Here is a 26,910-nt window from a genome sequence, read left to right on the forward strand (position 1 = left end):
GTCCCTGTACGGCCTCCCATTGCTTCCACTCTGCCATGTGCCATTTTGAGGTCTCCTCACACTCCTGCGGTTTTCCATTTTGTCATAGGTTGCTGGCAGATTACAGGCCTTCCATAGGTGCCGCCTGGCCCCATATCGGCCATGGGCCCCCGTACCGCCTGGTCACGCTGCTGCTGAGCCCACAGTGTGACCTGGGTCCCTGTACGGCCTCCCATTGCTGCTGCCAGGAGGCAGCAGGGTCGCAGCAGTGTCAGTGGAGTTAAACGGCCACGGAGTAGAGCAGCAGCTCCACTGCAGCCTACCACCACAGCCAGTAGTGGTGCCGGTGTGCACGGAGGAAGTAGCAGTCAGCCAGTGAGGAGTAGCGGGTGCAAAGTTTCCTACTCGGCGGTGTGGCAAGTTTTCGTCAAGCCGCCCGAGGAAGTAAACGTAGCCGTATGTCGACTATGTGGCCAGAAAGTCAAGCGTGGCCAGGGGGCCCATGTTGGGACTACAGCGTTGCGTCAGCATATGCAGCGTCGCCATTCGTTGGCCTGGGAAAACCGTGATAAAGATACGGCGGTTCTGCCTGCCCCAGCCCAGGGTTCCATTTTGTCATAGGTTGCTGGCAGATTACAGGCCTTCCATAGGTGCCGCCTGGCCCCATATCGGCCATGGGCCCCCGTACCTCCTGGTCACGCTGCTGCTGAGCCCACAGTGTGACCTGGGTCCCTGTACGGCCTCCCATTGCTTCCACTCTGCCATGTGCCACTTTGAAATCTCCTCACACTCCTGCGGTTTTCCATTTTGTCATAGGTTGCTGGCAGATTACAGGCCTCCCATAGGTGCCGCCAGGCCCCATATTGGCCATGGGCCCCCGTACCGCCTGGTCACGCTGCTGCTGGTCCCACAGTGTGACCTGGGTCCCTGTACGGCCTCCCATTGCTTCCACTCTGCCATGTGCCACTTTGAGGTCTCCTCACACTCCTGCGGTTTTCCATTTTGTCATAGGTTGCTGGCAGATTACAGGCCTTCCATAGGTGCCGCCAGGCCCCAAATCGGCCATGGGCCCCCGTACCGCCTGGTCACGCTGCTGCTGAGCCCACAGTGTGACCTGGGTCCCTGTACCGCCTCCCATTGCTCCCACTCTGCCATGTGCCACTTTGAGGTCTCCTCACACTGCTGGTGTGTTCAATTTTTTGACATAGGGTGCTGGCAGATTACGGGCCTCCCATTGCTGCTGCCAGGCACGTAATCTGCCATGGGCCCCCATACCGACTCCTCATGCTGTGACGTTGCAACAAGGTGGAATTCAACACTACATATGTTAGACCGCCTTTACGAACAGCGAAAGGCCATCACAGATTTCCTGATGTTAAAAGCGGATAAAGGTACTCCCTGTGTAACTTCGATGTCAGCCATTGTCAGCTCATGCGTGACACCTGCGCTTGCTCAGGCCCTTTGAGGAGGCCACGCTATTCGTGAGTCGGCAGGACTATGGGATGAACGAGGTCAAATCGGCCATGGGCCCCCGTACCGCCTGGTCACGCTGCTGCTGGTCCCACAGTGTGACCTGGGTCCCTGTACCGCCTCCCATTGCTCCCACTCTGCCATGTGCCACTTTGAGGTCTCCTCACACTCCTGCGGTTTTCCATTTTGTCATAGGTTGCTGGCAGGTTACAGGCCTCCCATAGGTGCTGCCAGGCCCCAAATCTGCCATGGGCCCCCGTACCGCCTGGTCACGCTGCTGCTGGTCCCACAGTGTGACCTGGGTCCCTGTACCGCCTCCCATTGCTCCCACTCTGCCATGTGCCACTTTGAGGTCTCCTCACACTCCTGCTGGTTTCCATTTTGTCATAGGGTGCTGTATGGCCTCCCATTGCTGCTGCCTCCACCGCCACACTGTGGCTCCAAACACTGGTTTTGGCCCCGTGACTGGCCAAATGAGTGAAGTGTGCGGTGATTCTAAGATCGACGGCACTCATCTGCATGTCATACTGACTGACAGTATTATTTCTCTTCCCCAGCAGACTCCAAGGGCATTTAAAGTAAAGGTACAGTGTTCTGCACTAATATTAAGTCTCTCTGAAGCCTAGAAACACCCTTTTTTAAGTTAAATTCACAGCGAATATATTCGACTCGAATCGAATATTGTCCACGAATTCGCCGAATCAGTCGAATCGAATTTTTCAATACTTCGCTCATCTCTACTCATGACCTAAAAATAACTGAGATGCTCAGGTTTTCATTCAAATGTAATGACTACAAAATACTTTCACAGATTTCAGTATCCAAATGTCATGCAAAGCATGAAGCAAACAAATCTATATGTAATATTTCGGCAGGGCTATCATATCTCACAGAGCAGCTGGAGTCAAACTTTAAAAACCCTCTGCCACATTTTTTTGGAGAGACCGGATAATCTGTTAACAGTAACTGTTAACTTGAAGAAAACATGCATTCCGCTTTTTTTATTTCTCTATCAATCGTTGTGTTTACTTTAATCTTCATTGGGTTCTTTCTAAATGGATTCATTTTTATGAAAAACTTCATGTGCTGGTTACAAGGTAAACAATTAAAAGCTATTGACATACTCATGGCCAGCCTGGGCTTGGTGAGGATTATTCTTCTCGTGTATTTAGCATTAACAAATTTATTGTTGATTTCTGTTGAGTTAAGGAATTCAGTTAAGATGCATTTAGGCTACATTGTCACCACACATGTATTTGTAGATTTCTGCAGCGTGTGGTGGGGCACTGTGCTCTGTGTCTTCTATTGTGTGAAGATCACCAACTACAGCAACAGATTCTTCCTAAAACTCAAGATGAGAATCTCCGGGATGGTCCCCTGGCTTCTTCTGGGGTCAATGATGGTGTCTCTTCTTTGTAGTCTTCCATATGGATGGTGTGTATATTCATTTCACAAGGTAAATTCCACCCATATTTACAATGGAGCAAGCTTTGAAGATATAAATGCAGACACAAACTATGTCAGTCTACGCATTATTATGATTGCTGGAGCTTTTGGCCCATTTCTCATCTTTTGTGTAGCCACTTTCTTTTTGGTGGTCCCGCTTTTCAAGCACACCCGAAATATGAACAATAATAACACTGGATTTACAAAAGCTCAATTTGATGTTCTTTCAAGTGCTATTAGGAATATGTTCTCATTTTTAATCTTTTATATCATCTATTTTATGAATAGCATGTTGTTTTCATTAACTTTGCAGCTAAACAATGTCCTTTTGGCTTTAGTATGCCTTATTTTCCTGACTGTCTACCCAAGCCTGCACTCTGTTGTGTTAATCATCTGCAATGCAAAATTGAAACAATCCGTTATTGATGCTCTCTGCTGCTTTAAGTAAAGTCATTCACATCAACACATTATATATTAGCAAAGCTATTAGCTTATAGGGTGGCACAGTGGCTTAGTGGCTAGCACTTCTGCCTTGCAGTAATTGGGTCATGGGTTCAATTCAATTCCCAACCATGGTGCCCCCTGCATAGAGTTTGCATGTTCACATGGGTTTCCTCTCACACTCCAAAGACATTCTGGTAGGTTAATTGGCTCCTATCTAAATTGTCCTAGTTTTATCCCTGGCCATCTGGGATCTCCTGCATGGTAGGGGTTGGGGAAAGACCTGGCAACCTCCCCTGTAAAATAATTGCTAAGATAATTCATGGAAAAAGTCACTTACAAGTGACAGTCAATGCAATCACCAAGGGTTGGATACAACTGAAAAGATAGATTGGCTTATAAATGGACTGTAAGTACAATATTATGTTTTATGTGGACATTAAAGATACCTCACCAGGTTCTTAGAACTATGAAATAATTTTCCTAACAATTGCATGATCTGTGTTTCCACCAGAATACAGACAGATTTAGAGGTAGGAGGAAATAACCAAAGCCCAGCCAAGACCATCTCACACGACTATTGCAGATGACCTTCCAAAGCCAGAGTATGCTATCCTGAATTGTAACATTTGCTTGTGGGCATGTTAAATCTAACCCAGGGGCGGACTGACCATTTGGAAACTCGGGCACTGCCCGAGGGCCCAGGGTCAGTAGGAGGCCCCATGAGATGCCCCTGGTACCTTTTTCAAAGGCTTTTTGAGTTTGGGCAAGAACACAGGGGCCCCATGATCCCCTATTGCCCGGGGGCCCCATGAGTTGTCAGTCCACCCCTGATCTAACCCAAAAAAGCTAAATAGTATTGATATTAATGTCAATTAATCTCTTGAAAAACATTGACTTAGATATGTTAAACAGTACATTTGGCCATTTTGTAGCATTTCAAATATATGTCAAAATATTTGGGAAGAATATTTTTAAAATATATTTCAAATATATTTTTCTTCCATATGGGTAACCCCTTTTAATATTTTGTTGTTAGCTAACTTCTTTTCTCAGTAAACCTTTTTAAAGTATATGTTTGTTTCATTTCGTTTCATTTTTGCAACACTGTGTAAAATAAATGAAAACAAAAATACATTTGTAAATATTCTTTAACATACTGTGTGGAAAAAATATGATTGAGAACAATCCATGACACTGAAAGTGTAAATGATGGAAATAAAATCTAACTTTTGTTGACATGTTATAAGAATGTCTAATCTGTAATTTGATGTCTTTTGAAGATTTTTCCATCTTTCCTTGGCTTCTTTATGCACATTTATACAAATTTTTAGCTGGGGTGCCCAAACTTTCGATCCCCACTGTATATATGCTGCATGTTGAAATATGGTTTTATTACAAAATATATTAAATATATTTTAAAAAATACATTTAAAATATACTGTGTGTCTTTAAAAATACAAATCTACATTTTTGGAATGCATTTACAAATATGTGTAAAAATATATGTTAACCCCTTGGCCCCAGCGCCTCCAGGCCCTTTAAGGGTTTCAGAAGCGGGCAGGCGGGGCTGGGTTTTAGGGTCATGTGATTGCCGTGATTCACTGTCACGGTGGTCACATGATTGGGAAAGGTCCAGATCAAAAGAGGAGATCGAGACCTTTCTGTGAGTACCGGATATGTGTGCTGCGAGCACTCAGGGCGCACGTTCTCAGCACCTATGTTTTTCTTAATTGCACACAAATGTGCGGCCGCTCTGGGTCAAGACCCAGACGCTGGGAAGCCGCACATTTGCGTGTGACCGGCGCAAAGAGGTTAAAATTACTTTTTTATATGTTAAAAAAAATCTGAAGAATATATTTAAAAAATATATATTAAAAAAAATATTGTAATATTTGTATTTTTAAAGACATACAGTATATTTGAAATGTATTTTTAAAAATACTTTTCATATGTTTTATAATAAAAACGCATTTCAACATGCAGTATATATATATATTTATTGAAATATATTGAATATGGCCAAAATTGTGGTATTTCAATTATATGGCAATATATTTGGAAAGGATATTTTTAAAATATATTTCAAATATATTTTTCTTCCATGTGGGTTAAATTCCCCTTTTCCCTTAGTATAATCCTGTAAAATAATTTAATAAAATAACATATGTATCAAAAGCAGCCAAATGCTCTACTAATTTTTTGTCTACATGAGAGACTCTCCCTCATGTCCTGCCCCAGAGGATGACTTTTGGGAGTTTGCTTTGATTGCTGGATAAGCATGACAGCCAGGCAATCAGTTAAAAAAAAAAAAGCAAAAAGCTCAGCAGAGAGAGGTCAACAACGTCAATTTACATATTTTCTCACACACCTTTGTTATCCTCAAAAAATAAAATAAAATTGCTATTATTGTATTCCAGGAAAAGTGTTACTAAACCCACAATGGTAAAATCAGTCTGTATATGCAGTAAAGCATGCTTGCTATACTCACTTTGGAACCTAAGGGGTTAATCCTCTGTATTGTGTAAAAAGTCTGTTTGATCCTGACTTCTCTGATTCTCCCTTCTTCCAGTGCCCCCCTCTTATCTCCTGATAAGACAGACTGAACCGTAGCCATTCTGCACATGCTCAGTTTAGTGTGTATTGCTAGAGAGGTTTTTTATTTTCTTGGTAGAGTGCATGTGATCAGCACAGGGCCAATCAGCACTGTCCAGACAGAGGTCAGGGGATCTGCATCCTCCTAGAGCAGAAAGAAAACTCCTCCTACAAGCTTCAACCAGTGCTCTGCTGAATACTGATAGAAGTCACAAGACACACATCTATTTCTCGGTGATTTGTATATCGCTATCATATCTCCCCTTAATGATCTCTTCTCCAGGAAGAATAAGTTCAATGTTTGCAGTTGTTCCTCATAAGTGAGGACCTCCAACCCCTTTCTCAGTCTTTTTTGCCCTTCTCTTGACTCTCTCCATTTCCAGCACATTCTTCCAGAGGGCTGGAGATCAGAACTTGATGGCATATTCAAGTTGTGAAGGGATGGACACTGCTCAACTGACCCCAGGGGGTTTATTTACTAAAGCTGGAGAGTCCAAAATCAGACTCCCTTCTGCATAGAAACCAATCAGCTTCTAACCTCAGCTTGTTCAATGAAGCTTTGGCAATGAAACCTGGAAGCTGATTGGTTTCTATGCAGAAGGGAGTCTGATTTTGGACTCTCCAGCTTTAGTAAATAAACCCCCAGGAGTCTAATGTTAGGGATGGCCTCAGCCGCCATTCTGGCCACGCCATCGGATGCGTTTCACCCTGCCCACCTGCTGAGGCCATTCCTTATCATTGGACTCCTGGGGTAAGTTGAGCAAGGTCAATCCCTTCATTTGTATTGGCTGACACTGGAGACGCTCGGACTATTGCTCCCCTCTTCTCACTTGCCGGTGGGGTGATCTTTTTCCTTCCATCCACAGCTTGGGGCAATGCCATTGGTGGGGTGGGAAACTGTGGCCCTCCAGCTGTTGGTGAACTACAAGTCCCATCATGCCTCTGCCTTTGGGAGTCATGCTTGTAACTGTCAGTTTTGCAATGCCTCATGGGACTTGTAGTTCTACAACAGCTGAAGGGCCACAGTTGCCCACCCTTGCCGTAAGGTATACTTTTCACTATACTCACGATGTGGCTGATCCAGAGTTTTGTAAATGGTAGAATTATAGATTGATCTGAACTTCAGAAACCCTATGTACACTAGACATGTGCAGTTCATTTTGTTTCAAATCGAAATTTGGATGAATTTTCCATTATTTGGAGATTTGGCTGTATCTGAATTCTAATAGTAATGAATTAAAACAAATCTGAAATAACGCAATGAAATTCGGCCAAAATTCGAATCAATTCAAATTTTAAAACACATTCGAAAATATATTCAAATTTTAAAACCAATTCCAATTTGAAAGCAAGAATAGAATAAAACAGAACAGAAAATTAAGAACTAGGAAATAGAATAGAATAGAAAGTAAAAGATTAGAATAGTAAAGAATAAAGGAAAAAAGAGCAAAATAGAATATAAAAGAATACAACAGAATACAGTATAATAGAGTAAACAGAACAAAATAGAATAGAAAATAAAGGAATAGAAAAGAATTGAATCAATTTGAAAAGAATAGAAAAGATTAGAATAGAAAATATAAGAACAGAATAGAAAATAATAGAGTAAATCAGAAAATAAAGGAATAAAATAGAATCAATTACAATAGAATAGAAAAGACTAGAATAGAAAATGAAAGAACAGAATAGAAAAGATTAGAATAGAAAATGAAAGAACAGAATAGAAAAGATTAGAATAGAAAACGAAAGAACAGAAAAGAAAAGATTAGAATAGAGAATCAAAGAATAGAATAGAATATAAACACAATAGAATAGACTAAAATAGAAAGGATATAACTGCCTTCCGAAATTCAAATTTTGAACAGAATGAAATTGAATTCGAACAGAATAGAATATAAAATAATAGAAAAATATAGAATAGATTAGAAAAGACTAAAATACTTTTCCAAAAATTGTGAGCTGCACTATGGTGACGTGAGTAGTGAAAATTTAGCTGAAATAGAAATTTCCAACATGGTCAAGCAACTCTTCATATAGCCCGTATACCATCAAAAAACACATATGGATTGTAGATTATGGATTTTAATGTTAGAATTATTATCGAATCCGTTAGAATTGTATTCAAATCCATTAGAATTGTTTCAGAATCCATTGGAATTGTTTTTGAATCCATTAGAATTATTTTCGAATTTGGTCGAATTCATTCTAATAAATTAAATGACTTCCGAAAAATGAATTAAACGAATTTAACCTCTTGGCGTTGGCCGAATGCAAAGGTGCAGCCTCCCGGAGTCTGCTCACTCCCAGCACACATGTCCGGTACTCATGCAAAAATCTCGATCTTCTCGCTTGATCATGTGACCGCCGTGATGAAGTGTCAGGGCGTTCACATGACCCTAAACCCCGCCCCGCCCCTCAGCTCCTGAAACCCTTAAAGGACCGGGAGGCGCCGGCGTGAAGGGGTTAACTAATGAAATGAAACAAAATTAGTCAAATAACGAATTGAAAGGAAAGGAAACAAAACAATTTTTTGCATTTTGCATAGGGGTGGATTTGAATGGTCTGCACACTTGCCAGGTACAGCAAGTTTAAGTGGGGTGAGCAGCCTGGCAAAAGCCTAAAATAATGAATGTTCTCCAAAAGACCCAGCTACAGTGGGGAGCTCCTCATACACTGGCAACCCCCCCAGCCCGGCGCGAGAGAAGACACTCACCGGACATCCCCGGAAACAAGAATCAGGCAGCAAGCAGCCCACAGCCTCTCTTAGATCCCACCTATTCCCCGTGCTGCGTGTGTCCCTTCTTCCATCCCTTCTTTCGGAAAATGCTGCTGCCCCCCTGAAAAATGATGCCCTAGGCAAATGCCTTGTTTGGCTATTACTATTAAAAGGAGCTTCCAGATTCCAATTAACCTCCTGCCCCTGGACCCCCACAACTACCAGCCAGGGTTGTAGGAAAGAAGTCTTTGTCCTCATTAACATGGCAGCTACTGGCAGGGTACCCCCCCATGTTGAGAGAATGTGGCCTGGTTTGGGTAAGGCACTTGCTTGTCCCTACCTTTTCCTGACCTGCCAGACTGCATGCTTGGATTAAGAGCCTGGTATGAATTTATTTTTTGGAATATTCCACCCATACAAAAATCTTCACATTTCAAACTCACATGTAAAAATACCGTAGACCTGCATCTAGGAGCCTCCTCTGTTCCGCTCTCTGGAACCACTGTGTGCTCCATAGCCAGGATGTGATGTCATTGGAATTGAGATAGATATCCTTGGACCCACCTCAACACACATCATTCTGCCAGGAGCCAGTGGTGTATTTAGGTTTTGTGCTGCCCTAGGCAACACAAAAATTGCCCCCCCACCATGGAGATAAACTGACACTGACCAACAATCCCCCTCCCCCATGGAGAAAGACTGACATTGACCAACAAGACCCCAGTCCCCCAACCCCACCGAGAGAGCCTTCCAGTACCACTGCTCCCCATACACTGGCAACCCCCCCACCCCGGCGTGAGAGAAGACACTCACCTTCACAGCTCTGGACATTCCCGAGAACAAGAATCAGGCAGCAAGCAGCCCACAGCCTCTCTTAGATCCCACCTGGTCCCCGTGCTGCGTGTGTCCCTTCTTCCATCCCTTCTTTGGAGGGGCAGCACTGCCCCCCTGAAAAATGCTGCTGCCCCCCCTGAAAAATGACGCCCTAGGCAAATGCCTTGTTTGCCTTGTGGTAAATACACCCCTGCCAGGAGCATCTCCAGGAAGCCATCTTTTATATTCCAATCATTTTTATTGAATAATTTTTCAGATAACAACTGATACAAATGAACAATGTCCCATCAATTATGTAAAGTATAGAGAACCGCAAGTAACAATGATCGGCACAAAGTAATTAGCAATCGAGGCAGGAAAAATATTGCAATGTAAATAGGGATTGGGTGTAACTCACCCAAACCAACAGAGGAGGGAGTTAAGCGGGATAAAGAAAAGGGAGTAGAGAAAGCAAAGGAGAGAACGAAGGAGAGGGTCAAGATGAGGGAGTCAAGGCACAGAAATATATTGAATCCATGGGCTCCATGGTTTGTCAACATTTTTTGTATTATTCTGTAGAATACAGATGAGCTTGTCATCAATCATAATCCACTTCAATTTATTTTTAACATAGCCAAGTGGGATAACCGGTTGCTTCCAATGTCTAGCTATAATAATTCTCACTGCCAACAGCATATACTGTAGGCGATCAATTTATGGGACTTCCTGGGAACATGTTCCCAGAAATTAATGAAAAAGGGCCATCTCCGGGGATCTACGCATATTACTCCGATCACTGAGTTGATAAAATTAAACATGAAAATCCAAAATCTGGTTGCTATCGAACATTGCCACCAGATGTGATACATAGAACCCACCAGGCCCCATTGCTGGAAACATATCACAGAGGCAGATGGATGCATCCTCGCTGTCCTAGTAGGGACCAAATACCATCTCAACAATGTTTTATAGTTTGCTTCAATTAAGGTAGTATTAATAGAAATTTTTGATAGTGCCAGGGCAATAACTTACCATTCTGACAGTTCGCAATTGACATTCAAGTCTCTTTCCCATTGATCCATATAGGACAGCTTACAGTTAGGATCAGTGAGGAGAGCATACACTGTGGAGACACGGGCTCTAGGGAAATCTCTATTCTGGCAGGAAAGTTCAAAATTGGTAAGTAAGGGTGATTCATCTAATAAAGTAAGCTTCAAGCGGATAAACGAGACAATCTGGTTATATCAGAAAAGTCCAGTAGTGGGCATTTGTAGCTTATCTTTAAGATGCTGTAAAAAGTGTATTTCGAGCAAAATTAAGGTAGTCTCCTATCCGCAACAGTACTTTATTGATCCACCATTGGAAAAGGGCAGGTACTAAGCCAGGTACAAACTCAGGATTACAGGGTGTTTGTGGGGATGCTAAGGACTTGCGGTGACATACTCTGTCCCAAACTGTCAAAGAATATGACAATGTGGGGCACAGTATAGGATGGCGCAATCGATTAGGAAGCCAAAGTAGTGCTCTGACTGCTAGGGGGTGGCAAGAGAGAGCTTTGATATAAACCCAGTGGGGTAGATCCCCCAGCAGTGGTGTAGGCCAATTGGGCAATTTGAGCGGCTTGAAAATACGCTTGGAGTTTAGGAAGGCAAATCCCACCTCTCGGTTTGGAGGTATATAATGTTTTTTGGTTCATCTGAGGTCTTAACTATTCAAACAAAGCAGAGAACCTCAGCTTGTAGGTGCAACTCCTGTCTCGGAATTGATATCAGTAAGGTTCAAAAATAATGTATCAATCAGGGCAAAAACATCATTTTAATCTAATTGATTCTGCCAAACCAGGATAAGGAGTAGTCAGCCCAATGGCGAGGATCATCTTTAAGTTGTTTAAAAGGTTGAGGGTAATTAGCTTGATAAAGAGTCTCGATCAAAGCAGTTAAATGTATCACCATGTAGGACAACGAATTACGTGCCCATTTAAAATCATAGGTATTTCTGAGCTGCTGTTCTACAGAGACAGGTAAGTAAACATTAAGGGCTGTCATTTTTTGGGAATTTAGGGAAAGCCTGGAAAGAGCAGAGAATTGGCGTAAGAGAGATAATAAATTAGGTATGGTTATCAAAGGGGAGGAAATATACATAGGGACATCATCAGCAAATAGGGCACATTTATGTGCCTGTTGTCCACAATGGATGCCATGGATATGGAGATGGGAGCGGATCGCCATAGCTAGGGATTCAATTGCCAGTGCAAGAAGCAATGAGGAAAGTGGACAGCCTTGTTTACTGCCTCGTCGAATTGGAAACACAGAGGATAAGTAACCTCTTATGGAAACTTGAGCCAAGGGAGTATCATATAACGAGTGCAATAAAGCGAGAAACGGAGGACCAAATCCAAAAGCCTATAAGGTAGTAAACAAATATTCCTACATTGGGCTGTCGGAGGCCTTATGAAGGTCCAGAGAGAGAAGCAAAATTAGAGCAGGCAGCTGAGATCAAAGTGATAGGCCTGCAAATCTGGTCCAACGTTTGACGACCTGAGACGAATCCCGACTTGTCTTTATGGTATATATTGTGCCAAAAAAGAGTTAAGGAGCAAAGCCAGAAGTTTTGTTAGGATTTTCAGGTCACAATTGATTAATGAAATAGGGCTATAATTGTGGACATCAGTAGAATCTTTATTGGATTTGGGAATGACACTAATATATACTTTGTTCTGATCTAAAGGAACCACTCTCTCTTCTCTTAAAGAGTTAAAATAAAGAGTCATATGTGGGAGAAGATGTTCAGAAAAAGTTTTGTAGTAGTTATTGGGGGCCTGGGAATTTATGTGACGACAGCAATTTAATGACTTTGTTGAGCTCCGCAGCAGTAATAGGTTGTTCCATAAGCTCTCTATGGGTTTTGGTGAGGGAAGAAAGAGGCAGAGTCTCCAGGAAGGATTGAATTGAGGAAGGTTCAACTGGTTGGAGTTGGCCTCATAGGGAAGCATAAAACTTGATAAATTCCTGAAGGATCTTCTGAGGATCTTGTGTGATATGACCTCCCGCTAGCCGAAGTTTGGGAAGCGCTGAGTATATTTGGGGGTAAGCTTATACGCTAAAAGGGAACCTGGTCTGTCCCACCACTCGAAAATTTATGATTCATCCAGCTTTTCTGCTTTTGTGGTGTGACAGAGGTTAAGTTCTAACCGGGCTTGCTCTACCTTAGATAATAGGTCAGAGTTTGGGGCAAATTTATGTTGGGCAACTAAGGATTCATATTCTCTAGATTTGACAGAGATCATGCCCTGATGATCAGTACCGGTCTGTTCTGTGACAGTGTGAGGAAAGTGCTGCCGAGGACCGGCAACTGTATTTACTCGGTGATCTGCTGTGTCATTGGACACAGCTGATCATGTGGTAAAAGGCCGTTGTGATTGGCTTTTTACCTCCTCATGTGATCAGCTCAGCTATGTCCATAGGACACAGCGGTCGCAGTGATCGCCGGGTGGCGCCACTGGAGGCGCACGGAAGGTGGCGTTCTGCGAGGACGTCATATGACGCCCTCGAAGAACTGGACAACCGTGCTGTAGCCATCATTCGGCCATAGTGCAAAAAGGATGTGGTTAATAGTGGGATTCGTATCCTCTGCTTTATTAATTGCAAAGTAAGACTTCAGATGTTCGCCCACTTCTAGACAGTAGGACCTGTTGCTAAGTAGGGACTCATTTAGTCACCAGTGTGGCTTGGCCATTTTGACTGTCAATTTAGAAAGCGTCAGTATCACAGGATCCTGGTCCAACCAAGGTGTCGATATAATTTTGTAGTATAGTTTAGATAGCATCTCCGAGGGGAGAAAAATATGGTCTTATACCAGGGGGCGGACTGACAAGTCATGGGGCCCCCGGGCAATAGGGGATCATGGGGCCCCTATGTCCTTGCCCACACTCAAAAAAAGCCTATAAAAGGTACCAGGGGCATTTCATGGGGCCCCCTACTGAGCCCGAGTGCTCGAATGGTCAGTCCGCCCCTGGTCTATACGAGAATAATGATTATGAGCTCTAGGAGGCCATTTTTCGAATAGGTTACTAGGCGCCACTACACTAAAACGCGTGTAGTGCGAACCGGCCCTGAGGGCCAGTTCACACTACATGCATTTCAGTTGCTTTTTTTCTGCATCCAAAATGCACAGAAAGTAGGTTATATAGTTGTCAATGTCATAGTTAACATCAGTGCTTGTAGTTCCAGTACGTTCCGTTTGCAGAAAAAAAGTAGAACATGCTGTATTTTTTCTGCACAGAGTTGTACTGGAACGTGGAAAAACACATAACAAATGCAGCAAAATGCACCAAACTGCACCAAAAATGCACTGGAACGCACATATCCCTATTTAAATTGAAGAAAAAGAGAGGGACAAAAATGAACTGGGAAGCATAAAAACGCACTGGAACTCACCAAAAACACATAAAAAATGCACCGGAATGCATCAAAAACGCGCATGCAAAAACACATCCAGAACGCATCTGGACTGCGTTTCTATAAGGTTAGAGAAAGTTGTTTTTTGTTTTGCTTTAATCATCTGCTGGGGCACCTTTAACCGCATTATTATTTTTTTAATATATACTTGTACTATAAAATTATATATATACTGTACATACACTATATTGCCAAAAGTATTGGTCGGCCTGCCTTTACACGCACATGAACTTCATTGGCATCCCAGTCTTAGTCTGTTGGGTTCAATATTGAGTTGGCCTGCCCTTTGCAGCTATAACAGCTTCAACTCTTCTGGGAAGGCCGTCCACAAGGTTTAGGAGGGTGTCTATGGGAAGGTTTGACCATTCTTCCAGAAGCACATTTGTGAGGTCAGGCACTGATGTCGGGGGAGGAGGCCTGGCTCGCAGTCTCCGCTCTAATTCATCCCAAAGGTGTTCTATGGGGTTGAGGTCAGGACTCTGTGCAGGCCAGTCAAGTTCCTCCACCCCAAACTGGCTCCTCCATGTCTTATGGACCTTGCTTTGTGCACTGGTGCGCAGTCATGTTGGAACAAGAAGGAACCATCCCGAAACTCTTCCCACAAAGTTGGGAGCATGAAATTGTCCAAAATGTCTTGGTATGCTGATGCCTTAAGTGTTCCCTTCACTGGAACTAGGGGGCCAAGCCCAACCCCTGAAAAACTACCCCACACCATAATCCCCCCTCCACCAAACTTTACACTTGGCACAATGCAGTCAGGCAAGTACCGTTCTCCTGGCAACCGCCAAACCCAGACACATCCATCAGATTGCCAGACAGAGAAGCATGATTGTTCACTCCAGAGAACACATCTCCACTTCTCTAGAGTCCAGTGGCGGCATGCTTTACACCATTCCATCCAAAGCTTTGCATTGCACTTGGTGATGTAAGGCTTGGATTCAGCTGCTCAGCCATGGAAACCCATTCCATGAAGCTCTCTACACACTATTGTTATGCTAATCTGAAGGCCACACCAAGTTTGGAGGTGTTTAGCTATTGACTCTGCAGACAGTTGGCGACTTCTGCGCACTGTGAGCTTCAGCATGCGCTGACCCCGCTCTGTCATTTTACGTGGCCTACCACTTGGTGGCTGAGTTGTTGTTGTTCCCAGTTGCTTCCACTTTGTTATAATCCCACTAACAGTTGGCCGTGGAATATTTAGTAGCAATATTTAGGTACCATGCTTGAATTCACTGAGCTCCTGAGAGCGATCCATTCTTTCACAAATGTTTGTAGAAGCAGTCTGCATGCCTAGGGGTTTGATTTTATACACCTGTGGCCATGGAGGTGATTGGAACACCTGAATCCAAGGATTTGGAGGGCTGTCCAAATACTTTTGGCAATATAGTATATATATATATATATATTGCTCAAAAAATTAAAGGGACACTTTTTAATCAGAGTATAGCATCAAGTCAATGCAACTCCTGGGATATTGATCTGGTCAGTTAAGTAGCAGAGGGGGTTGTTAGTCAGTTTCAGCTGCTTTGGTGTTAACAAAATTAACAACAGGTGCACTAGATGGGCAACAATTTTTCTGACTATTTTTTACTAGTTTTGCATTTGGCTAGGGTCAGTGTCACTACTGATAGCATGAGGCAAAACTTGGGCCCTACAGAGGTTGCACAGGCAGTCCAACTCCAGGATGACACATCAATACGTGCCATTGCCAGAAGGTTTCCTGATTCAAGAGCATGGAGGAGATTCCAGGAGACGGGCAGTTACTCTAGGAGAGCTGGACAGGGCTGTAGAAGGCCCTTAACCCATCAGCAGGACCGGTATCTGCTCCTTTGTGCAAGGAGGAACAGGATGAGCACTGCCAGAGCCCTACAAAATTACCTCAGATCAGAAACAGACTTCATGAGGGTGTCCTGAGGGCCCAACATCCTCTAGTGGGCCCTGTGCTCACTGCCCGGCACCATAGAGCTCGATTGGCATTTGCCATTGAACACCAGAATTGGCAGGTCCACCACTGGCACCCTGTGCTTTTCACAGATGAGCGCAGGTTCACCCTGAGCACATGTGACAGACGTGAAAGGGTCTGGAGAATCCATGGAGAACATTTTGCTGCCTGTAACATCGTTCAGCATGACCAATGTGGTGGTGGGTCAGTGATGGTCTGGGGAGGCATATCCATGGAGGGATGCACAGACCTCTACAGGCTAGACAATACCCTGACTGCCATTAGGTATTGGGATGACATCCTTGTAAGCAAGCATTTACCTGAATGACATCGATTCATTCAGGGTTTTCTTTTTTTTGTGCTTAGCTGTGATTTGGCCACAGCTAATCACATGACATGTTCATGTGATTAGCTGTGACCATTCACAGCTAGACACTAGTATACAATGGATGGCATGAATGAGGCATGAATATACAACTGTCATGTGACCTGCTGTGATTGGTCACAGCAGGTCACATGGTACCGACAATGGGGGCCGGTACTCAGATCTGTCATTGACCGTGTCCGAGGTACACGGCCGGTGACAGATCGCGCCACTGCCCGCTCTGCAGGAGCGCAATCTGCGCATGTGCGGGAGGACGCCATATGGCGTCCACCAGAAATGCTGATGACATTTGCAGGCCATTCGGCCATACTGCGGGCGGCAAATGGTTAAGATCGTTTTTGTGGTTTTCACTGTGTGTATAGTGTATACACATATTTGTGTGTTTTGGCAATTGTCACTTTATATTTATCCCATTTGTAGGGATTCACCTTGTTTACACTATTGGTGTGTATTATCCCAAATTTGGGATTTGGGTTTGGAGTTTTTCACAGTATTTAGGGTCTGGAATTATGACCCATTTTTAGTTATTCGTTCAATTGCACTTTAAGGCTTTTTGCACTTTAATTTAAGTTCCCTGTTTTGGGATCCGTATGTTGGTATTTATTTGATTTATTTATTGTATTTAGTGCACTTTATATTTATATTTAGCGCTGCACCATATGTACACTATTCCTCTTATAAGGTCCGCTGTATGGGATGTATAAACATCTAATATGAACAATATCGTGCAATCATGTGCAAAATCTACACACATATGAAAAAAACAAACAAATATATAAATGCATGTCAAAGTCTAAAAGGAAATAGTGCAAATACACACATGCATTCCTTAAACAAGGGTAAAGGTGACATACATCACAAAATCACAAAGTGATGGACACTTGGCATAAATTATGCCCACAACTGTGCAGTGAAAATAGACTGACAACTGGCATAAATGTTGCCTTCAAAAATAAACAGTAAGACGCTCAGGATGAAACCTGACTAAAGACAAAACATAGGACCAAACAAAGTCCTTCCACATATATGTGTATCAGAAACGTGATAGGTGACCATAAAATATAAATAATAAATAAATATGAATACAAATGATGTGCTCAAGTCCCTACATTGGGACTAAAAGTGCTATTAGATGAGCAACAAAATGCGACAACACAAATTATTGACAAGTGACACACTGTGCTACGTAAATAAAAAGCACTAAAAGGCAGAAAATGCCACAAATATGCGCCACCAATAATGATAATAAAGAACAAATGTCCACGTGTGGAATCCTCAAACGGCTGGATATAGTGGAAATTCCAGCAAAGAACATAAGTGATGCAGGTGTAGGGAAATAGGATCCGTCACCGGCTAGATTGCCCCCTCACCTTCATGTAGCGACCCCAAGGGACCAAAATGCCTTCACAATGTTAGACACAGCTATATGACCAATCGGCAGGTACAGATCCGGGTTAGGCAGAAGAAATGTCCGGGATTCAAAGAACAACCCACAGGCAACCTCAAAAGAAATACAGGCTGCTCTGGAAAAAGATGGTGTGGCTGTTTTTAAGGAGTACAATACGGTGATACTTGAACAAAAATGAGCTGTTTGGTCAAGATGCCAGAAAGAAGTTTTTACTGCACCAATGCCACAAGAAAGCCCGGTTACAATATGCCTGACAACACCTTGACATACCTAACCGGGCCTTCTTGTGTCATTGATGCAGTAAAGGCTTCTTTCTGGCACCTCCACCATGCAGCTCATTTTTGTTCAAGTGTCATCATATTGTCCTCCTCCAAAACAACCACACTGTCTTTTTCCATAGCAGCCTGTATTTTTCTTGTGGTTACCTATGGGTTTCCCTTTATATCCCGAACAATTCTTCTGTCAGTTGTGGCTTCAATCTTTCTTGGTCTACCTGACCTTAGCTTGGTATCAAGAGGTCCCTGAACTTTCCACTTCTTAATAGGTGATTTAACAGTACTGATTGGCGTATTCAAGTCTTTGGACATCTTTTTATGTCCTTTTCCATCTTTATAAAGTTCCATTACCTTGTTACGCAGGACTTTTGACAGTTCTTTTCTGATCCCCATGGCTCAGTATCTAGCCTAGTCAGTGCTTCCACGTAAGAGCTAACAAACTCATTGACTATTTATACACTGACACTAAATGCAATTTAAAAAGCCACAGATATGGGATATTAACCTCTAATTGGCATTTTAACCTGTGTGTGTCGCCTTGTGTGTCTGTACCAAGGCCAAACATTCCAGGGGAGGGAAACTTCTGATCCATTTGGGTAATTTCTGTTATCATTATGATTTAAAAATAGCCAAACAACTATGTGATAATAAATGGCTTCATATGATCATCAGCCTTCAACAAAAGAGCATTTTTTGGCATGATCTGTCATATTTTCAATATCAATGCCAAAATTTCACGATTTCTGCCAGGGTATAAAAATTTTGAGCACAACTGTGTGTGTATATATATATATATATATATATACAGTATATATTTATTTATTTATTTAGCAGTCTGCATGCCTAGGTGCTTGATTTTATACACCTGTGGCCATGGAGGTGATTGAAACACCTGAATCCAGTGATTTGGAGGGATGTACAAATACTTTTGGCAATATAGTGTGTGTATATATATATATATATATATATATATATATATATATACACAGTATATTTAAAAAAATATAATTTTCACTGTTGCTCTATCAAATACCGGATATCAAATTGTTAACAAAAATCAGATTCTGTTTCCATTACTCAAAAGGCAAGTGTAGGTAACAGGAAAATGAACTATTAAAATATAACACTTTGCATTTTTGCTCAGCCATATATCATTTGCAGCAAATGTTTGCATCTACCGAATAAATCCAGGAAATTATTCAAATCTGTTCTGAGAATGGTACATGTGTTCTCTTCTGCTTTATCCCATTAGAACTTCTGAAGCAAATGATTTAAAGTGAACCTGTGCCTTAGCCATGCAAGACAAAACAACAGGTTTTATCAAAGTGTGCATACATAAACAGATCAGCCATAACTTTATGACCACTGATAGGTAAAGTGACTAACAATGATTGTTTGGTTACAATGGCATTTGAAAGTCAGTGGGATATATTATACAGCAAGTAAACCTGAAGCTGAAGCAGAAAAAAATGAGCAAATGTAAGGATTTGAGCGATTTTGACAAGGACCAAATTGTAATGGCTAGCAGACAAGTGCAGAATGAAAAAAAAGTGTTTATTTTTGTTTCGGATCAATTCGTTAAGTTACACATTTTGTTTTGTTGCATTTGTAATGCTATCGTATCGTTTAGTTTCGTTTATTCATTTTCAACCGGATTAAAATTTTTCCAAATGTATTTGAGGTATTCAAATCAAATCAAAGTATTCAAATGGAATTAGAAACAAATTCGAATTGATCCAATGTCATTGTGAAGAATAACTAGTTCTATTCTGAAAATTGAATTTCAGAAGACAGTTATATTCTTTCTATTGTATTCTATTCTAATCTATTCTATAGAAATCTATTCTGATTTTATTCCATTCTGTTCTGTTTTGTTCTATTCTTTTCTGTTCTATTCTGTTTTATTCTATTCTTTTCTTTTTTAAATTTTAATTTTAGAGGCCGGCTATTTTCTTTGCATTTTATTCTTTTCTATTCTAAGCTATTCTATTTTATTCTTTTATTTTCTTTTCCTTTATTTTCTATTTTATGTAATATATTCTTTTATTTTCTATTCTAATCTATTCTGTTTTGATTCTATTCTAATCTGTTTTATTTCTATTCTATTCTTTTTGAAATTCAAATTTCGAAAGATGGCTATATTCTTTCAATTTTATTCTATTCTATTCTTATCTATTCTTTTTTTTTTCTATTCCATTCTAGCAGTGGCTGGTTTAGACTATGGGGCTTAAAGACAGTCAGTTGCATCATGAAGCTGCATATTGTCACACTAGGGCAGGGGTTGGCAAACTGCGGCTCTCCAGCTGTTGTGGAACCACATTTCCCATGAGGCATTGCAAAGATTACAAAACTGACAGTTACAGCTATGACTTGCAGAGGCATGATGGAACTTGTAGTCCTGCAACAGCTGGAGAGCCGCAGTTTGCCCACCCCTGCACTAGGGTATTGTGGTTAAACATCCACAATAAAACTGCCAATACCACAGCTATTGCGGCTCAACAACTCCACAGCGGTCCATGACAGGTCTGCTCTGAGGTTGTCCAAGGAAACCAAGGCAGTTGTCCGGTCAGAAGGTGGAGCTATCCGGCTTCTTCAGCGATCCTAGAGACTGTCCTTGCCACCTTTGGGAGAGCTCACTACAGTTTTCTTGACTCAGGTTATACCTCTGCCAAGGGGTCCCCTGCGTTGTAGTTCTCTTAAATTATGAATTCTAGAGGGTGGTAGCACCCTGATGAAGCATATTAGTTACAAGTGTCCTTTATTGCATTTCTGCTAGTTTTGGGGTTTCCAAAGGTTCACCCACACTCCACCCAATTTAAATCAGCAAATAAACTGCAAAAAAGACACGCACGGCCTGTTTCCTGACTGGAGTGACTGTGAACTACTGTGTGCCTGGCTGCCATGTGCCTGTCATTTAATGGAACCTGGGACCAAACAGCCAGCCCAGTCCGAAGTCCATGCTACACTTGTAAAAAAAAAAAAGTGGAAGATGTAACTTCATTAACCAATGCAATAATAAATCATGTTATTGTAATTGTTCTGTCTTATATGTCCATGCGTTCCCTGGAAATCACGTGTCTGCTTCTGGCAGTCTGCCCAACTGTTATTTGCATCACAGAGTACACAAAACTTGCAAGCGAAGGACAGGCAGTTTCTTCTCCAAGAGAAGGGGAAGCAATCATGGCTAAAACAGAGCTGAATCATCGTCCACCAGCAATGGAGACTCTGTGCAGAATAACGATGCCGAAACTGAACTGCTTGATTTACTCCAGCATTGTGGAAGTCATTAACATAATCGGGGTGGTAATGAATGCATTCATAGCAGCGGTGAACATCGTAGATTTAGCCCAAGGGCGAAATCTAAAGCCTGTCGATAAGCTTCTTATCAGTCTCAGCTTATGCCGATTTGTTCTTCAGGCTCTCCTAATTTTGGACACTGCCAAATATTTTATTTGGTTTGCCGATATACCATTTCGAGCTGCTTCTGGTTTATGGCTTGCTGCTCAAAAGGCCCTGGACCATTGCAACCTCTGGCTTACGGCATGGTTGTGTTTCCTTTATTGTGTGAAAATCGTCAATTCCAAACACCTTATTTTCCAGTTCCTAAAACGGAAAATTCCAAGTCTGGTTCTCCCCGCAGTTTTAGGATCGGTGTTTATATCGTTGGTTTCTGGGGGTCTGTTCGCTCGGGGCTTCAATGGAAAGCTCATCAAATCTTTAAAAAACAGCAGCTTGCAAAGGGATGTTGAAATATATTTCCCGACTCTTGTTTTTGGACATTTTTTGCCATTCTTAGTTGCTGCTGTCTCGTCTATGCTCTTACTGGAGGCTCTCCTGGCTCACGTCTGTAGATTGAAGAATAGCAGAGATTTTTCATCACTCAAGGTGGACATCCACATGGCCTCCATTCGAACTGTGCTGCTGTTCTTATTATTCTCTGCTTTAAAATTGACAGCCATCATTGTCAAAAACACGACTCCTGTTGATAGTATTTTCTTTACCTTGTCTTTCCTCCTTTCATATACATTTCCTACTTTCCACTCTGTTGCTATACTTTTAGGAAATTCAAAGCTTAAACGTACTTTGTGCAAAGTTATCTCATGGGTAAAGCAGTGTAAAAGGATCTGGCAACCCAACAATAACACACTAACTGTATTGCAATAGCTATGACGTATTATGGAATATATTAAGGGGTCTATTTATATAGAAAATTGCTGTATGACTGCTTTCACCAATTTTACATTTTTTTGCACATCTCTATTTTTTGCTAGAAATGACTGTAACCCACCAAAAAAAGTATATATTTCTAAAAGCAGATATCCTGGGGAATAAAATGATGGTAGTTGCAATTTTTTATGTTACACGATATTTGCTTATTTCTTTATCAAATGCATATTCTTAATAAAAAAATACATTCACATTAATTTTAGTGCAAGTAAACACAATATTTTACAGGCGTACCTCGGTTTACGAATTTAATTCTTTCTGCGGGACTTTTCGTATTGCGAAAAATTTGTAAACCGAAACACAGTTTCCCATAGGAATGCATTGAAAACCAATTAATCCATTTCCAGAGGTCAGAAAAAAGTAAAAAAAAAGTCTTATATCTGTTCAAAACTCTTTATGAAGTGCACTTTAAAGGCATACATACTGTACAGGGACATGATTAAAAATTAATTTGCAAATGCATTGAAAACCAATTAATCCATTCTGGAGGTCAGAAGAAAGTAAAAAAAAAGTTTTATCTGTTCAAAACTCTTTATAATGTGCACTTTAAAGGCATAAATACTGTACAGGGACATGACTAAAAATTAATTTGCAAATGCATTGAAAACCAATTAATCCATTCTGGCGGTCAGAAAAAAGTCAAAAAAAGTTTTATCTGTTCAAAACTCTTTATACAGTGCACTTTAAAGGCATACTGTAAAGGGACATGATTAAAATGAATTCACAAATGCATTGAAAACCAATTAATCCATTCTGGAGGTCAGAAAAAGTCAAAAAAAGTTTTATCTGTTCAAAACTCTTTATGAAGTGCAGTTTAAAGACATAAATACTGTACAGGGACATAATTACAAAAAAATTTGTAAATGCATTGAAAACCAATTAATCTGTTCCAGAGGTCAGAAAAAGGTCAAAAAAGTTTTATCTGTTCAAAACTCTTTATAAGGTGCACTTTAAAAGCACAGTACTGTACAGGGACATGATTAAAAAAAATTCATAAATGCATTGAAAACCAATTCATCCGTTCATATTGCAAAAAACATTTGTAAACCGAGGCATTATTTTTAATGGATTTTCATTTGTAAACCGAAAATTATGTTAACGGAGGAGTTCATAAACAAAGGCATTATTTTCAATGGATTTTCATTCGTAAACTGAAAATTATGTTAACTGAGGCGTTCGTAAACTGAGGTGCGCCTGTATTATATTTTTAATATGAAAGATTGTGCTGTGTCAAGTAAATGGATACCAAACATGTAAAAATTGTGCACACCTATGGAATTGCAAAATACTACTGTGTAGGGAAGTTAGAACCTCCTGCTCAAGTTCCTCTATTTTCTGTTTCAATATTTTTGTTGTTATTAAGGAAGAACATATAAACAAGTAAACATCAATAGCCCTTATAGGCCCTCCATAGCCATTACAACCTCGCAACGCATGTGAGGCTCACAGCTACAAGCAAATCATATACAACAGTGGGGACAGAGATTAAAACAAGATCAGACAACCCAGACTGCCATGGAGTAGGAGACGTTAGAATGGGATTCCAGCAGACATAATGGGATAGGAAGGCTGGGACCGTGGAGGCAATCCCAGGGTGCCAAACATAAAAGCCATAATCCCCTATATCAGGCATAAAATAGAACATAATATCATACATTGTAACTGTAGCTTGCTGTAAGGCATCAAGCCATCAGAGGGCCAAGTGGTCAAGAGACAATAGTAGACTGGTAAAAAGAAAAGGAAAAGTAGAAAAGAGAAAAGAGAGAAATAAAGGAGGATAGGATAGAACCCACACATGCGAATGGCAAGTTCCTCCAGAGATTGAATAATTACCTCCAGAGGAGATAAGGCTCCAAATCATATTTATTGCATATATGTATATGGAGAATGCAGTGTCCGTCCTTCCTGCATCCCGCCTTGCATTAAGTCCTTCCCTGCCTATACAACACTTCTCAAACAGAAACAGATCACCTTTTGGAAGGACCAGAGAGAACACTATTCCTCTTCTAACACCGCACACGCCTGATGGCATAATTCCAATCAAGATATGTGTTTTGCAATAAACAACTTGAAATATATGAAGTTATAAAAACATAGACAAAATGGAGTATACAGCCATTTTATAATATTCTACATATGTGATTCAGCAAGGATCATATTTATCCCTATACATAACTCCCCCCTTTGTTCATTACTGATCACAAGTATTCATTCCTTATATACAGGTGTGTCAAGGAAGGCGCAATCCTTCCATAAACGATGACCTCCATTTATCTACACGAAAGTCTTGACAATATACACTTAAGCAGGCACAACTTGCACTCGTATGACTATAATTTTTCCAAAACACATATAACATAAATGTGGTTGTTTTGGTGATATTAACTATGGTCCTCTGGAAGACTGGAGGAAAGGATATTCCCCTCATGCCACTGCTCCCTTTAGCCATAGTCAACCACTCATCCCTATTTCATCTACTATTAGGGCAATAATGCAGCATGATGGCTGGAAGTGGTAAACCCTGAGATGTTCTATTCACCTCTGATTCTCCTTACCTTACATCACAGGCATGGTCCTCCACTAATCCACATCTTTTTGCTTGCTCTGTTCCCCAGAAGCAGATGGTACAAAAGCTTCTTTACTAACGTGCCTATTGGTGGACAATGTCCCATTCCTGTCCTTTACCAGGATGTATAAGCGAGCAAAACCTCACTTACAGTGGATATAAAAAGTCTACACACCCCTGTTAAAAAAATCAGGTTTCTGTGATGTAAAAAAATGAGAAAAAGATAAATAATTTCAGAAGGTTTTCCACCTTTAAAGTAACCTATAAACTATACAACTCAGTTGAACAACAAACTGAAATCTTTTAGGTGGAGAGAAGTAAAAATAAAAAAACTAAAATAATATGGTTGCATAAGTGTGCACACCCATGGGTAGGGGCTAGGCAAATGAACAGCGTGATTATGGATACCGCCCTGGCCAGTTGCAAGGCAGGGCAGTCCTGTTGCATGCTGGGAGTGGCATTTATGTTCTGCGAGCACATGGGCTCAGCGTCTATCCTGGGAGAGGACTGAATGGCTGGGCTGGAGGCAGGCTGCCTCGCCTGGCGAAGGCTGCCATGAGGCCCCAGGTGGGTCGACCTGAGGGCCTCAAGCCAGTCAGGACGGCAATACTGCTTAACTAAAAGATCAGCTAGATGTCCTCAGTGTGAAAAGTTCTAATTTTGGAGTATCCTACTACAATTCCCCATCCCTATCCCCAGCTCGACAAGAAAACTCCAAAAACAAACATCCCCTAGTCCGGTCATTGAAGGCAAGGAGAGTTTGCGTGCGTGTGTATTTGGCTGAAGAAAAACACTGTGCCTGGCTGCGGGGCAAAGTAAAGGGAAAGCGGGGCAAACACGCCAGCGTCCCTCACAAGGGTGTCATACACAAATCCTTTTTTTTTGTTGCTACCATGTCAGCCGGATTTTGCAGAGTCCTAAGGACCCGCAGCTTGTGTTCAAGTGGGTGGTGGTATGAGTCAAAAGGCAGATAGCGGTCTGTGTGGGTAGGTTTTCTGGAGACCTCCAAGTCAGCCCCTTCCTTGCCTTGGAAGACGCCGTCCAAAAGGGGGCATTTGCTATTCAGTGCCTCTTCCTGTGTACACTTGAAGTATTTGTCCACTGACTTTATGGGTTCACTAAAAGCTTGTGGGGTGTTGATGCTCTAATCTTGACCCAAGTATAATCCACATGCCTTTACAAACGGCTTGGTCTTTTCCCCATGGAACAATTCAAGGCTCTCTTCTCCACCTACTCCATGCACAGGTTGGCTACAACAATGGGAAGTCCAAGTCATCCCATGGCACAGCCGTGTTTCTGTGTGGAAAAGTCATTGGGGTACATGAAATCGGTGAGCTTGAGTCAAAGGGTCAGCAATGAATGCACTTGGTCAGGCTTTAGTTCTTTTTGGCTGTCAAGAGACTTACCTCCTTTCAGATGTTTCCCACAATCTCAATAGCCTCTGCCAAGTGTATACAAGTGAAAAGGCCGATGGCATTATGGGACGTGATTGTTTCTTCCGGCTCCAACTTCAGTCTACATTCCTTGTTGACACATTCTTTAGCATTCTTCCAAATGGTGCATTATCTTGCCAGTTGAGGGTGTTAGAATGGTAGGCAGATACTTAGAAACGCTGAGTGTGACAGAGTTGATTCTTTGGGAATCAGTGGTTGAAATGCCTGAACCTTGTTGCTTGATACTGCTGTACCCCGCGAGCGAGTTAAAGCAGGAGGCCGGAGCCTGTTGGGATGCCGAGGATTATTTCCACAGTTGTCACTAAGGCAAGACATCTAAGGAGCTTTTGATAAGGACCTGGGGCCCTGTGGTATTTTGTCAAGGGCGCAAAGAAGGAGATTGCGTTGGCCGGGAATCGAACCCGGGTCAACTGCTTGGAAGGCAGCTATGCTCACCACTATACCACCAGCACAAGGCTGTGTGCCAGGCATCCTGCTACCTCTATACAATTAAGGCCACACGTGACATTGACTCAAAGACCCCCTCCAGCGCAAGGTCCATTCGCTGCCGTACCAAGTGACCACTAGGAAGATCAGCTAGAAATATTTCCCCATTCGTGGAGAGAAAGGAAGCCAAGCCAGTAGATACGGTAAAGGTGTGATTGTGCAGTGCGCATGAAGGAACTGGAAATACAAGTTTTGCAAAGGCCTTTCACTCGGGCAAAAGGGACACAGAACGTGTCCCACGCCCAACGTG

The 26,910-nt window shown here is 41.9% G+C and overlaps 1 protein-coding gene across 1 annotated transcript; it reads left to right on the forward strand.

Annotated features, from left to right (window-relative positions):
• Positions 1-2,434: 2,434 nt before the first annotated feature.
• Positions 2,435-3,343, forward strand: LOC149431678 (taste receptor type 2 member 4-like). The gene has a single exon (XM_089665331.1). The coding sequence runs from the start codon at positions 2,435-2,437 to the stop codon at positions 3,341-3,343; it is 909 nt and encodes a 302-aa protein (XP_089521457.1).
• The last annotated feature ends 23,567 nt before the right edge of the window (positions 3,344-26,910 follow it).

Source organism: Staurois parvus, unplaced genomic scaffold, assembly GCF_062004578.1.
Source record: "Staurois parvus isolate SC_StPar_1 unplaced genomic scaffold, SC_StPar_1.0 ptg002181l, whole genome shotgun sequence".
In the NCBI taxonomy this organism is placed as follows: Eukaryota; Metazoa; Chordata; class Amphibia; order Anura; family Ranidae; genus Staurois; species Staurois parvus.

Excerpts from the sequence above, each read along its gene's own strand:
- LOC149431678 (XM_089665331.1), top strand. The coding sequence starts at position 2,435 with ATGCATTCCGCTTTTTTTATTTCTCTATCAATCGTTGTGTTTACTTTA.